This window comes from Morone saxatilis, unplaced genomic scaffold (assembly GCF_004916995.1).
Source record: "Morone saxatilis isolate NCDOM2014 unplaced genomic scaffold, NCSU_SB_2.0 Contig1, whole genome shotgun sequence".
Classification (NCBI taxonomy): domain Eukaryota; kingdom Metazoa; phylum Chordata; class Actinopteri; family Moronidae; genus Morone; species Morone saxatilis.
The window spans coordinates 6,397,756-6,414,076 of NW_023339651.1; the positions used below are offsets into that span (position 1 = coordinate 6,397,756).

Consider the following 16,321-nt stretch of genomic DNA (forward strand, 5'->3'; position numbering starts at 1 on the left):
TTGTGTGTCCGTTGGTGTAACTGATAGAAAAGCAACCACTATAGTGCGTCTGTTCTCCCACAGGTGCCTATGTCCCAGAGGGTCTCATGACATCTTGTTCCTGGGACTACATGACGTTTACCCCTTCTGTCCGCTCCTACACCATGCTGCTCTTTATCTTCGTCTTCTTCATTCCACTCTTCATCATCATCTTCAGCTATTGCTGTATCTTCAGAGCCATCCGGCACACAACACGGTTGGTACACACACACACACACACTGTTATGTTAGTCATGCTTCTATCTTGTTCAGTCTTGCAACACACACTCCCACATGCATCAATAAACACATGGGTGTCTGACACGGTGCTGTGCGCGTGTTGAAACTGATGTCTTGTTGAGTAACGATGTGTCTGGGTTTTTCTATCGATTTTCACTGATGTCTCACTCAACCTGAACACTAATACAGGATTAACGGGCTGCACTGGCAATGTAGGTGATGAAGAAATTGAATGTGGGAGCACATGATAACACATATCTATGTCAATAAGTTATAGCTGTCTGTAACTGTAAAGAAAAATACAATAAAAGTAAAAAAAACATATTGAAATGTCAAACTTGATGTATAAATAATATTGAAAGCAAAAGCAAACAAAAGAAGTTTCATAACTGTGTGTATGTGTGTGACAGAGCGATAACAAAGATCAGTTGTGAGGGAACCAGAGACTCCGCAAAGAGGTTCAACAAGATGAGGAGTGAATGGAAGATGGCCAAGATCGCTCTCATCGTCATCCTGCTATATGTCATCTCCTGGGCCCCTTATTCCTGTGCAGCCCTCACTGCATTTGCTGGGTAAGTGTGTAGGTGTGTGTGTGTAGACATTTTTTACAGTCCAGTGATGTCAAAAAATCATCATAAGAACTGAAAACCAGCAAAGCACTATACTTCGGGGGGCTATGGTTCATAATAATAAAGCACTACTTCTAATTTCTGATTGAATTATTCATTATTCATCCATCTCTCCATTTTAACCTTAAAGATGGGACATTAATCCTGATTCCGACACATTTAGAGCAAATGGTTATACAGTACAGTCAGATTAGGTGTCTGCTGTTTAGGGGAGCTCTTAAAGCATCCAAGCAACAATAAGGATTCTGAGGTAGCCAATCCCCATCATGAAAAACAAAAACATGGGATCACAGGACAGATCTTAGTTAAACAGCCTATAAACAATATTTTTTATAATAACATTGTATTAAACAGTGTGACAGTGGTCATTCATATAGTGATGAATTTACAGAGAATTATCACCTCAATCTGCAGCTCCACTTGGCTGTATGGGTAGCAAGTTTTAGCTCATTGTTTAGCTGTCCGGCCCAAAACTTTAGCAGTTTTCAGCAAAAAAAGTTTTAAAAACCTACTGTACACCATCTGCTCAGCACCAAACAGCAGACAAACACCAGCTGGTGAACATAGTGGAGCATTAAGCAGCTAAAGAGTCCGATATTTCCCTCAGGAGTTGGTAGAGACCAAAAACAGAGCTAAAAGGAGCGTTTTGTGCCCAGAAAAATGAATCCAAATGGATGACATTGTAGCTGCGTATCTTCTACATTTGTGAACTGTTGGCTAACAAGTTCAACACATCAACTTCATAAGATGATAATATGTCTGATAATATGTTTACAGCTTGTTGTCACTCTTTTAAGTGGCCAAATCTATCTATCGATCAAAATCTATTTTGCATGTAAAGTAGTTCATATGGGCAGAAAGTGGTTCATATCTGGTAGAAAGTTGTTCCAGTGGAAACTGTTTACAACCCTGTTTTTGTATGTTGCACCCCAACTTTAATCCCATGGAGAGACACATCTATTAAAACCTGGGCAAATATCATATGATATCATTGCCTCCTTAATGTGATGAGTTTGCCTTTGAGTGCTGGGGTCAGTCAATCTTAACTGTTAACTAATTGGCTATTAATAGAGTGAAATTGAGTTTATTGATTAGATGTTACACCTACTACATATTTTTGAGTTCAAGTACACATTTTATGGGGTCTTTGAACAATAACATGAATGCAACATCAACACGTTACGTCTGGTTTGTTTATTAGGTACAAAAACAAGTGTAAAAAGGTGTTGTTTAGTTTACTGTGAGGGACTATTTCTTGGCCAGGCAAAAGTGAAAGTGAGTCTGTGTCTTTCCATTAATCCTGTACAAGAAAACAGACCCACGACTGCCCTTGTCACATGAATGTGTCTCATTTCCTTGTCTCATTTTTCTTCCTCTTGCCCACATCTGTCTCTCCTGCCTCTTAGGTATGCTGAATTGTTAACTCCGTATATGCACTCTGTTCCTGCTGTGATTGCAAAAGCATCTGCTATCTACAACCCCATCATATATGCCATAACACATCCCAAATACAGGTAGGATGCACACTCAAGTATTAGGTTTTATTAACAACAAATTAAATTGATGGTGTGGAAATAACATTATGCTGAATTCACTGCTTACCCAGGCTATTATTATTGGAGTAGTATTGCCAGTGTAGGTTGTATGAGCTTTACAATGTAAGTATAATATACACTATACTACCACTTTTCTATACTACACAGTATATTATGTGACAGACAAATGTCAGACAAATAAAGAAAAACATGAGGACATTGCAAAGAATCTAAAAATGTATATGATAGAAAGAGCTGCACAGTTTTTTAACTGTGGTAATAGTGAGAATCAAGAAAAAAAGATTTAAAATTAGAAATAGGAGGCAGTGATATTCTATGTGTTTCTAGTTTTTCCTCAGGCAGACATGCTTTGACATATTTTTGCTGCTTCCATGGCAAGTAAAAAAAGTTTTATTTTGGTGTAAAAGTGCGTCAAATTCTTGCTCTTCCTCTGCTTGTTGTTGGCAAAACGGACTCTGTTTTCTCTGTGCTGCCAGGTTTGTCCGTGTCCACCAGTCCCAATAGCTAGGGTGTGGTCACTCAGTCCATATGTAGTAAACTCTTTCAGTCTCTGGTTATATAATCAATATTGTCTGATCAGTGCTAAATAAAATAAAGGATAATAGTAGTTGGTGTTAGTGGTGTTTTTGGCACTAACATTTTGGTAGATCAAGGCACTTAGATTTTAGCAGGCAGTATCTGACACAAGAGTTCTAATGTCAAATCAAATTAATGCCATTAATTACAGTTTTGGTTGTGGTAGAATATTTAATTTGAATTGAATGCTGATACTAAAGCATGTTATACGAAACAACACAAGACAACACAACCAGAGAGAGAGAATAACAAAAGTAGTAGCCTAATTGTGGGATAAAGTCAGAGTACCACATGGCTGGGTCTCCTGGAATGCCCTTATTTCCAAAAGAAAGGTGGCTTGTCTTGTTTTATGTGTGCAAACTTCTCTGTAGCTTTGCTGCGGGAGCAGAAGTCTATTAATGAATTTGATAAGAGGGCGTTCATCCTTTCCCATCCCATTGTGCTGCGTGTAAATGTCCTGATTGTTTTCAGTGTGGGAAAGTTTCTCTCACACTCTCATGTGGTCATTGGGGTGGCAATGATGATTTTGAGCAGTGTCTCTGTTTCTGACTAAACTGACTTCAGGTTGTTATATAACATAACTCAACAGAAACAAGTTTCTCCTTGTTTATGATGGGCCTCATATTACTCCTCATTTCTATAAAATATCGAAGCTCTACCTGCCGTGTTTTCTTCTTAAACCATAGCATGAATTTACATCCGGATGTTGTAACAACGCTGCTGGTTGAGGTGCTTTTCTTTTTCTTTGGCTATAAATTGGAAGGTCCAGATTGTGTGAGGGCTGTGCTGTACTTTTAAGATGTATTTATTAGACTAGATTTGTAGTTCAGTGTCTGATTCGCTCATACATAGCACCACTGTAACATTAGATAGATGTACTGTATGTGATCAGGCTGTATCATGTCAGTACACACAACAGTAATAATATTCTCCATTGTATTCCCAAACTATATTTACATTCTTTCATTCACTTTGCGATATAGAGTGAGTGTGTTAAAGTGGAAATGAGACCACTAATGTTATGCAATCACCATGTTTCTTTCATTCACTTCATTATAGAGAGTGACAAATGCAAAAGCCTTTGTTTGATGTGTTTTAATGAAAGGCAGCAGATTACTGCGCCTTTCTTCAACTTGCTTGATGTCGTCTTCATTCCTGAAAAACAAGCAGCCCATACTGACCGATCACGGTTCTTGTGGTCTTCGTAGCTGACGTAGAATAGAAAAGCACATTGGTAATGTCCCTGTGGTGAAATAAATACAATATTTTCTATTCTTGGCAACACAGAGCTCTGTAATGTCACCGCTGGGGTCATTGGCTTTAATGTGACATTGAATGATCATTGCTCTGTTTTAAGACTCTAATTAAAAGGTGAAATTGGCCTATACCAGCTCGGCATCCAGGGATGTCAGGGGGCCCCACACTTCACTAACACATAATGAAATTGGTTTAATTATGGATTTAAATATTCTCTCTATCTCTCTCTCAGGTCAGCGCTTAGCAAGTACATTCCCTACCTCGGGCGATTGCTGTGCATTACTGGCAGAGATCGTTTCAGCAGCAGCAGTTTCCAGTCCACTCGCCGATCAACCCTCACTAGCCAATCAGAGAGCAGAGGCCTCAGCAAGCCCCGCAACTCCTCAGTGTCTGAGAGCGAATCAGTGAGTGTATCTCATATCTAATATGGTATGTCTCTGTCTTACGCTACCTATGAGAAATGCTTTGAGTTACAAGTTGATGATTTTAGTCTTGTGTCTATGATTTTGTCCGTGCCTCAGGCCCACTTCTCAGACACGGAGGAAGACTCATCTCGGACTCCTGTCCCTCGTCAGTTGTCCAGTGATGTCAAACAGGTGCGCCATATCAGCCAGAGGTCAAAGGTGAGAGGTCACAACACGGGAGAGTTTGAAAGAACTCCTGCCCACAACCCCACTGACCCTGCCATATGTCTACTCTCACAGATCACAGTGAGTATCGGGGTCGGGTTTATGTCAACATGCTGTTACTTATATACTTTAATATGCACTATGTATTCAACTGAAGATGTATTCAATCTGAAAGTCACACATTTCCAACTTTATTACTATAAGTGTCAGATGGGTGTCGTCTGACTGAGATATTGTGTCATGTAGTGCTCAGTTGAACTTTTCCCACATTAGTTTATGATGTTTTTGATGTGAGGTTTCACTTCTGTTTTGGCATTACGTCAAGATTGATCTTAATCCTCACCTCCTGCGTCTGAGAAGTGAGGTCATACTGTTTTAGAGTCCTGTTAAATTCAATAAATGTCATGTTTATGTTCGGTATTTCATGGCAAGTAATTCTATGAGGTCACGTTAGTTGGAGCCCTCTTAAAACCCAGACTCTTCACGGTTATGAAGCGGATTCCTTAGCGTGTAATCTGATAAATCCATATTGCTTTGGTCCCCTGTAACTTCATGGTTGGATTTTTGGGATCACAGTGTTTCAGTGTCACTTGCCGTGTTGCTTTGTAGTCTAGTTAAACACTCCTTGTTTACATTTTTTGTAAAGTCACAGAAATTAAGGTTCCAGTAAGAATTCAGTAGCTCCAAGACTATCACATGATTTTCCAAAGACTACTACCATCCCCTAGACTGGAATACCACAATCACCTGACATTAGGCTAAATGCTTTAACTTAGTATGACATGGTGACATCAGCCATCACAGTTTTATAATGCACCACTAATTTGTAAGTGAATCCAGGTGAATACTTTACAAAAACAGCCAAAGCGCTTCTTTAGTTCTAATAAAGGGTGTGGTTTTGCACGTTCTGTTGGTTGGTCAAATAACCTGAGAAACCCCCCCCACACCTTTCTGATATCAGATTAGGGGGGCTGTGTCCAACATGTTCTGTAACTTTCCAAAAAACAACGATATTCACCAGGGTTTGAGTTTCTCTCAAAGACCCATTTCTTGCACAGCTATTTCTGTTACTTTTATGTGAACAACCAAGCGCAATACCATGAAGGACTTCCAGGAGAGATTGTCTGAAAATGTGCACCCCTATTTAAACAATATCGTGTCTCTAAGATGGCCGGCTTTTCACTCCACCTTCCAGTGTGGCCATTTGGATCAGACATCTGCCCTGACATCCTTTTCTAGGCAGTTAAGGACCCATTCACACCTTCACCTCCAATGACTCTCACATGACAGACAGGTGGACTAACGACCCACATCTGACCTTAAGTGACTCTTAAGGGGTGAACAACATTACAAAGGTTAAATGCCTTTGACTCTCCACCAGTAAGCCAGAACTGACATCTTCAAGAATCAAAAGCAAGTCCAGTGGCCTTTTGACTTAGCACTTCTGGAGATATTTCACAGAGTATAGCGTTAGTATTGGCCGACCACTGAAGTCTCGCTTTAGGCATAAATAATAGGCATAGAAAATGGAAAACATACAATAATATGTGCTTGAAATTGTATAGTTAGCATCTTAACATACGTACATAGAGAGGCTTGTTTGGACCCAACAATTTTTTGCTGTCAAGCCAATGGAAAGAGACAGGTCATTCCATGTGGGGCATTCAATATATGGAGCATTTCCGTGTAATCATCTTAGTTCACAGAAAAAACAAATAACCCACATGTACTCACATTATGCAAACACACACATACCAGCGTACTGCAATGCAGGTCAGGTTCCCTGAGGATTCCATTACAGAGGGTCCAAAGACTAATCCAGTAATCTGGGTGTTTCAGTCTTAATCCACAGTTTGCATGATGCAGCCCCATGTTTCAAAGTACTGTAGTTGTTTGCAGTCAAAGATGGCTGATTGTCTCGGAGTCTCTGACTTTCATCTGCCTCAATCTCTGCACAGAGCAGAGAATATGCACTTTTATTTTTGTCTTTAATTGGTGTTTACTCTTGCAAACAATGTCATTTTCAGCCAGTGGGGTAGAATGACAGAGAAGAAATGTTTGAAAATCTCCCTTTGTGATTAGTACAACCTTTACTTTTCCATATTTTCATTATCTTGTGCATTTTCTTTTCTTTAGCAGATATTTGTTAGAATAATTTATCACAATATTTATTTACAGAAACTCAGTTTTGTACTTCCAGGGTAACTCTGGAGTACTTTAAATATCTGATACTTTTAGACTTAAAGGAGTTTGACATTTTGGGAAATACACTCATTACCTTAAGACTGATACCACTCTCATGTCTGACACTAAATATGAAGCTACAGTCAGCTGCCAGTTAACTTAGCTTAGCATTAAACCTGGAAACGGGTAAACAGCTTGCCAGGCTCTCTCTAAAGGTAGCTCAATCTGTACCAGCGCATTTAAAGATCACCAATTAGCATGTTTTATATATATTTGTTTAAAAATTGCGTAAAGTTCTGCTTTTATGGTGGGTTATATGCTGGACTTAGTCTTGGGCCATGCCCAGTAACTTCCTGGAGTCTCAGCTTGTTGCTTGGCAACCTCACAGTGATGACAAGACTCCAGCTTTAGAGGTGGGTGCTGGTAGGAGGATTTTATTACCTTTGGACAGAGCCAGAGTAGCTTTGTCCCCTCTTTCCAGTCTCTATGCTAAGCAAAGCTAACTAGCAGCTGTTGGCTAAAGCTTAATATTTAACAGATACATGAGAAGATCAATACCACTCACTCATATATATATACTCTCAAAAAACTAAATACATGTATTAAAATGTCAGACTATTCCTTTAAGAATACATTTTGATTACTTAGAAAACAATGAGATGAGGTTGTTACTGGCAACAGCTGTGAACTATGGGAGGGAAAAAAAACATGGCATGATTTTCAAGAGAGATACTCCTTTATATGAAAGGTCTGCGTTCTAATCGCAATTTGAAGTCGGTCTGTATTTACTGCAGTAACAATGTGACCTGAAGGCTCAAACAGTCCAAATAATATTTTGATTATAACTAACACTAAATGGCTTTGTTTATGTGCATACTGTTCAGACTCTGACAGAGCCTGAAGACATCTCCATGTCGGACATCAGTCTGCAGCAAACCAGTCATCTGCCTGCTACTGTAAGAGTCCATTGATCATCCATCTCATCCTCTGTGCAGTAGATGTAGATTTCTTGTATCAAGAAATAAACAAATCCCATGAAAAAATGAAAATCAACAACTTATTTAATAACATGTATAACATAACATAACTATTACTGGTGTAGAAAAACCTAATTTAGCCATCTGCGCCATATAGCTCCATTGTTTTACAAAAGCTAGTGGAAGCTTCTTCTTTCTTTACAGTAAATAGATCAGTGTATTCCTCTCAGCTCACTGTAATTGTACTGGTACCATAAAGTAGCATTTTTCTATTACTATTACACTAATTTTATTTAGTAGTGTCTTTATTGTAGTGTATTGCAAAATATCATTCAAAATAATTACTACTGGTGGCCAACAACTTGATGCTTGTTATAGCAATGCACTTTGTAAATATCCATTATTCATTGTTGTAGTTTCACTATGTATAGTATAGTATATAATATTTCTTATATTTAATCCAACATATTTTTCATGTCAACATATATTTCTTGTCACAGCGACAAACACAATTATTACATTGTTACTTTTCTCATTAAAAACATATGTGTTTTAGATTAGATCATTATTGTGATATGCAACACAAAAGATACTCAACGATTAAATAGTGTAGTCACTGTTTGTTTACATAGTTGTTTCAGAATAAAAACACTGGCTATATTAATTGTAATTAAGGAATATTGTCACTCAATGCAACATTATGGACTTTTGAATATTTTATTAATAGTTTTTGGACAACAGTGGAATTCTATGGAACAGAATCAAAAGCTACATCAGGGTTTAACTGAAGATAACATTCAGCTGGGTTTCCGTCCCCTTGTTTTAATGCACATTTATGATCATAAAAAATCCTGGAAAAAATCTTGACTTGACTTTACAAATGAATCATGACGTTTGGGATTAAACGTCCACTGAAGCTTCCGACAATTTGCTTTTACTTTTGCTGAGTTTCTTGAAATTTGCGTTACATTTAGATGGAAACCGAGATAAACTTCCTTGTTTGTTTTGGTCTTTTCAAAGGATTTGTTTATTATAGAAACCCACACCATCCATAACCTTTTCCCATCTGGCTTACGTCATTTGCGTTTAAGGGGTATTTAAAGGGTCAATGATTCTACCACATTTCAAATAGCTTGCTGAAAATGACCAAGCTGTTTAAAAGTAAGCGTAAAGTTATGTGAAACGGTTGGCATATCTCTTTAGTCCTTCCTCTTTTTCCATGCCCATTCTAGTCAATGCAATCAATCATACTTTCTGTTCTGTCCAATGTCATTCATTTCCTGCTGCTCTGACATCAATATTAATCAATGCTTGTGGAAAATCAAAAGCGTAGGAGCTTCAACCTGCCATCCTCTGAATACTTCCCCACCTAAACCCCATGTTTCTGTGACCAACTTACTGTGTTATCTGTTGGATGCCCTCTGCTGTCAATACAAAAGAGTGAAGTGGCGTAAAGATTGATCGACTGTTCCTTACAGACATTATCGACTGACTGCTCTACAGAAATTAAAAGAATGTTGTGCGTGATTTAAGTTCACATAAGCAGCTTTTGTCTTAAGAAAGACTTACTTTCACAGAAAAACATGAAGAGTTTAGGTGTATTTATGTGTTTGTGTCAAGTTTGTGTTTGTTTTTTTGATAAATCTTATCTTTGTTGTGATAAGATTGTATTCGCCAAAGTGATTTCTGAGGTCTGGGAACATGACAACATCCCTGCAACATAGTCTGAGCAAAAAACAAGCAATCAGTGTAACCAGATTAAACCCCTTTATTTGATGGTAACAGTTAAAATGAGTACACCTGAAATGTCTGTAATAATCCATCATTGCACAGGAAAACAACAACAGACAATGTCTGTGGTTAATCATTTTACTGTTCACCTTAGTATTTTTTCTCTTCCAAGTAAGTTTCTCTTCTGTTTGTTTACAACCTGTCTACTTATTTCTTATCCTGTCTCACTTCCTTTTACTTGTATTTCTGCATTCCTAGATCTTAACATTATCAAAGGAACGGTTTTGGGAAATAAACGTATTCTCTACTTGCTGACAGTTAGAACATGTAAGCTAAATGTTTGTTAGCTAAATATGAAGCTACAGCTAATGGCTCAAGCCTCAAAGAAAGTAATTTGACATAGTGGCCAAACCGTGTAATTACAGCAATGGCGTCCAACTCGTGATGCACATTGACCCAAAAAGACTTCTACCCTTAAGCTTACATTGTAAATTTCTTTTCATCATCAACACCCCTGCAAGTTTGATTCACACGATTAAATAATTTTATCTCCATTCAAGTTAGTGAAGGGCTAATTTGGAAGTTAGCAGCTCGGCTGGTGGAAGGATCTAGTGCGCTTCCTCTATGGGCCACATGATGCAGAGGCATATGCAGAAAATCCGGGTAATTTGTCACTGACACATAAAGCTTGTATAGGAATGAATGGAGCTTTCCCGCAACGCTGTATTCAGTTGTCCTTAATATATCTATGTAAATGCTTGTTAGCTTAGATTGTTCACAACTTGTATTTTTAGGGTTTCAACAATCAAGATATAGTCTGTTAATTAGCGAACTTTAGAGGTGCACATTGCACTCCTTCCTCTCTGTATATTAAGCTAAGCTAACCAGCTGTTGGCAGCACCTTCATTTTAAACAGGCATAGGGGTTGTATCAATCTTCTCATTAAACTCTTGGCAAGAATGCAAATAAGCATATTTCCCAAATTATAGAACTATTCCTTTAACATGGTGAACACAATAACATTTTTTACTGATGGAAATTGTAGCGAAAACTACAAAAATAAGACTCAAGTTGAAATAAAAAATAATTAACCTTTCTTAAAGGATTTACTTGAACTTCATTTAGAGTACTTTGCTCCTCTAGTGCAGAACCACTGATCTCAGGGGGTGAACCGTGTGATACAGTCCCACTCCATCAAGGCCACTGTGGGAGAGCCGTTCATCAATCCAATCAATCAGTGCCTTTGATCAGCTGTGACTCTTTCATGTCTTGCGCTGGCAGGTTAAGTAGGGGGGAGAGTTGTATTGATCCAAATCACAGCAACAGTTTATAAAACGTCCATGTCTCCTTTAACCCTCACCTCCCTGTGTATTTCTTTCACACATTCAGCCGCCTACTCACATCAGACATGTTGAGTCTCAGTCACAATACCTGAACATCTCTCTCTCTCTCTCCCTCCCTCTGCCTACACAGCTGGAGAACGTGATGGAGGAGTCGGGACCAAGGATTGCGCGTAACACGTCATCCATCATTGTCACCTCCATATCCAGCCCGTCCATACTGCACAGTCCGCCAGGTTTCCATGGCAACCTCAAATTGACCAAAACATACAGCCCGATTACCAAGGAGCCCCTTGACATTGCCAGGCTTGAGACAACAATATTACCGTGAACAGCTGGATGAAATTAGAAGGAGAGGCAAAGAGTGTGTGTTGTGTTTCAGTATTTCCCTCCATGGAACTTCTCTGTGCCAGCGTGCTGTTTGCTAGTAACTTAAAACCAGAACATGCTCTTACAAACATACACAATTTTTTTTGCACAACAGAGTGTGAGTATGTGAGCATGAATGCCCAGAAACTTAAATACGTGTTTGGGTATTTGCACACACGCACACACACACACACACACACGTGATTGTTCTACTTTTTTCTGACATATCATGATGGTTGGAGATGGTTTACCTCAGAGCTGGAGGCAACAAATTAGCCTTAAAAACACAATATGAAAAGTTCTATCTCTAGGGTCGGGAATCAATTAGATTTTAATTTATTATTGGTTCAGATTCTTGTCACAGTATTTGAGAAGAAAAAAACATAATTATGTTTTGTAATAAATTACGTTTTCATATTTTTTTGTTTCAAGGTAAAATATAAATCTTCTTTATCTTGCCATACAGAAGATGAATGATGATTGCAAGTGGGTTCATAAAAATGCTAAAACTATTTTTGCACAGTTTTTATGAGTCCTCCATCTACAGTAAAAACTTTTTTTACTCACTTTTTTAAAATATGAAATCATTTCCAAATCAGAACCAATTCTCCATACCCAACCCTACGCCATTTTATTGGTTGTTTCTCTTTTTTTTTTCCTATTTTAATTGAGGATGTGAGAATATACTATAAATACTGATATTAAAGATGCATTAAGCAGTAGGCTAGTTTTTATATTAAAAACTGAATCAAATGACTCCTGGTTATGAATAAGAACTGATAGGACTACCGATCCCACTGAGAATCAACACCATACTATATGCAGATTTAAGCCACTTTAACCTTTTTGTTTTGGTTCTCAAAACCATGCTGCTTATTATCAAACTGTGAGCTGCTCCTGGCACGAGTTAGCACAAGCTAACTGCACCTACATAATGCAAAATGTCAAATGAAAGTAACTGGTGAAGAAAGTCACACATGTAGCAGCTAAAAGAGAGAATCCTTTTTTCAGGAGCCGGTGAATGAAGCCAGAGGTAAAATGACAGTGGATACTGGATGTACATTTAATAGGTGGCTAGCTTCATTGGAATACTTATGTTGCTCTGTTTTTACTAGATGTGTAAATAAGCAGCTTTCTAGCATCTGCGTTTCCAAAATATCAAATGTGTGCAAGGCAGCCCACACGTACATTTTTCATCTCGGGAATTATGTTTTCTTTTGTGTATTTTTATATTTATTATTTTAAAGATAGTCTGTGTGGAAATATGCTGAAAGTTCAGGTTGAGTGAAATGTCTTGTGCATATATTTAAAAGTGAAAAAATGATCCCTCTGATATAATGCTGCTGCTGCTGCTTCACTGCCTCTAAAATGAAACCACTGCAAATGAATTTAGAAATCAAATCGACCTGTGGGAAACACTGATAATACTGTTTGTTCGTCAGGAGGAATTGACAGTTCATTCCAGTCTTACGACCTTCTAGTGGTCAGAAACGCTTTAATGCAGCTTTAATATGAAGTATTTTACTTCTAAACTGGGCAATCAGACACACACACGCACAAATGCGACCAGGCAGGAGAGGATACAGTCAGTTTGTTTCCCCTCTGGCTCTTTGTCATTGATTTTTCCTTTCCTGGTGACATGAAGTACCACAGATAGGACAAATCAGGTCAAAAATGTGTCACAACACTACAGTACATCAGCTGAAGTATGTGAGAGTGAGTATGAGTATGTGTGCCCCCAATGAAGAACTGGACTCAGTACTGTACTTCATATTTCTCTTGATGCCATACTCTTTTGTAGTATCTACTATTAGATATACAGATGCTAAATGACTCTACTGTTTATGAGAATGTGGTTTCAGAATTGTTATCATAGACCTCATCATAGACAGACATACAGAACTGCTTCACCAAGTATGTTTTAACATCCTTTCCCAAAGCTCTTTTTCTCCACTACATTGCAGTTCCCTTTCAGATTCCTAAGATTGCTGCATCATTGACTTCGATTGTAATAACTGTTCTGTTCACGTGTCAAATTAAATCTGACACATTTTATGTGTGTTAAATCAAATTAAACATTAAAATCTTAGTTCACAAGGTGACAAAGGTTGACACATTTCCATTGTTGCTTGTTTGTCCTGCACCCATTAATGAATGTACAGAATTACATGTTTTAAAATGTTACGGCTACATTTTTGGCATTATGACAAAATAAATATATAATATTATATATATAAAATTTAAATTCCGCTTTAATGAAGTGATGTTTTATGAAGTGATGGTTTCATGTTGATTTTGTTTTCTTTGTACAAAATGTTTTGTGTTTTTGTGTCATTATTTATTTTTCTAAATAAAAATGTTGCTAAATTCTGCATGACTGGTGTCTCCATGTCTTTGCTTTTGTGATGCTTTAACAAGCTGTGTATTAAGCTAGGGCTGCAACTAAGGATACTTTTTTTTTTTTATTAATCAATTATTTTGTAAATTAATCGGTAAATAAAATGTTAGAAAATTGTTAAAAATGGCACAATTTGCCAATTTGATGTCATCACATTTTTTATTTTGTCCATCCAACAGATCAAACCTCAAACGTATTTAGTGTATTATCATTGAAGAAAAACAGCAAATGTTTATATTTCAAAATCAGGAACAAGTGAATTTGTGTTAGTTTTGCTTAAAAATAACTTAAATCGATGTTCTGATTTGCTGCCGATTATATTTCCGTCCATCTTTTGATTAATTCATTAAATAATAATTTCATCTCTACATGTCCTTCAGTACATTACACCTTCCGTTTTTAAATACTCTTCACTTCTCTAAAGAAGCAGTGGTGAGGTTTTTAATCTTTGTAAGTGAACTCTATGTTGTTCCAATCATACACACACACACACACACACAAACACACACATTCATGTGCAGCACCATAATGATTGTGGTTACTGCTGCTCCAAATGCATAATCAGTGTTGACCAACCAATATTTTCACAAATCAATTTTCCCAAATGGAAGAGATCCATCTAGCACAGCAGTTAACAGTTGGAACATCCTGATATCAGATAACAGAGTGACATCAGTGTATCTGTTCAACATGTCAGACACCAGATATTTTTCCTGCATGCTGTTTGACCTGAATAGGCCTCCCTGCTAAACTATGGCGCCCTGCAGAGGTGTGAGTTGGTACTCAATTTGCATGAGTAGAAGTGGGTGAGAGAGACAGATACAGACATGACAGTCATTCACTTACTTACTTATTAAAATCTGCATTTTGTCTCACTCTCAAGTTCAAGTTAGCTTTTTAATATTAATGAAATTTAGTATTGTCAAAGCATGTAGTGAGAGGTTTACAATGTATGTATAATAATTCCAAAATTGTGACACAAAAGCAGTGGTGGGGGAGGTCGCAAAACTGCATAAATACTCAACTACGGGTAAAAGTCTTTTGTTGAAAATGTCACTTACAAAATGTAATATTAGCAAAAGTATCAAAAGTAAAAGAGAATTGTCTTATCAATATGTTTTTGCAGTGTTTCTCAAACGTTTTACATTACATACCACCTTAGAAAATATTAGGCTCTCCAAGTACCACCATTATGAGCGATAGATTTCATTAGCGTAGGCCGACCCTATTCAGCTACAGACAGTTCACGCAAGAGGCAGGTTTATTCCTAATAAATTGTAGTATATTATTAATATTATATTTAAAATGTTTGTTTTTGCTAAAAAAAATATATATTTTAGAGATTCCTCCGTATACCACTAGAGGGAGCTCACCTACCACCAGTGGTATGTCTACCATAGTATTGGTTATTGCATTGTTATTATGCAGCATTTAACTGGTGTAGTTGCTCCCGGTGGAGCTAATTTAAACTACTTCACATTTGAGTAGTCTAGTCTCTTACAGTGTATAATATTTGATCAGCCCAACACACATATTGTGTGTCAAAAAAAAAAAAAATAATAGTTTACTGTACAATGCTCTGCACTTAAAGTTATATGTTCTATTTTAGTTATATTTTAATTTTTCATATTTCTAACTTTATTCTATTTTTCTATTAGTGTGTTGCCTAAGGGAGTCGGGCAAGGTAAGTTTTTCATTGTACATATAAACCACTGTGTTTCTTACTGTACATAGGACAATAAACCTCTTGAATTGAATCTTCATCTACTGAGTAACTATCAGATAAATGTAGTGGGATAAAAAAAAATACAATATTTCCCTCTGAAATGTAGTGCAGCATAAGTATGAAATAGCATGAATTTAAAGATACTTCAAATGTGTTCGTAAGTACAGTAGTTGATTAAATGTACTGCATTCTACCACTGACCCCAAAAGCTGTATAGTATTACACTATAATGCAAGAAAAACAACACAAAATGAATTAAATTAATAGTACTATTCTTTATTCTTAAATGTAATAGTATTGGTAAGAACCACAGAAGAAAAGAGATAAAAACATAAAAAGAGGTTTCATGTGTTGTTCCACTGGATATTCCTCAAGCTCTGACATATTTTACTGCTTTCATGGCATTGTTCTGTCTGGTCTGAGAGTATTTTATTTTGGTAAACAATTTGCTTCTGATGTGTTGCTCTCTGTCTGTCTGTCTGTCTTTGAGTCCAATCTCTTAGAAACCCATATGAGGTCACTCTTTATTAGCAGTGCTGCAGGCACTTCACTGGCCACCCTTCAACGTGTGTGTACATGTGCAGGCGTATGATGTACACAAGTGTGAAAAGAAGGAGTGACAAAAGAGTATCAGTGACATTTCTGGTATGTAATCATGCTTGTTATCCTCCACTGAGTGTGTGTGTGTGTG

At 37.3% G+C, this 16,321-nt stretch overlaps 1 protein-coding gene across 1 annotated transcript in view; it reads left to right on the plus strand.

Moving 5' to 3' along the window:
- Positions 1 to 11,574, plus strand: part of LOC118331806 (melanopsin-A-like) — a 27,309-nt gene extending 15,735 nt beyond the window's left edge. The window contains exons 5-11 of the mRNA XM_035666889.1: positions 64 to 235; positions 669 to 830; positions 2,294 to 2,401; positions 4,509 to 4,680; positions 4,798 to 4,986; positions 7,974 to 8,045; positions 11,271 to 11,574. Of these exons, the coding sequence (XP_035522782.1) occupies positions 64 to 235; positions 669 to 830; positions 2,294 to 2,401; positions 4,509 to 4,680; positions 4,798 to 4,986; positions 7,974 to 8,045; positions 11,271 to 11,468 (1,073 nt within the window). The 3' untranslated portion in view covers positions 11,469 to 11,574. The remainder of the gene's footprint in view (positions 1 to 63; positions 236 to 668; positions 831 to 2,293; positions 2,402 to 4,508; positions 4,681 to 4,797; positions 4,987 to 7,973; positions 8,046 to 11,270) is intronic.
- Positions 11,575 to 16,321: the final 4,747 nt, after the last annotated feature.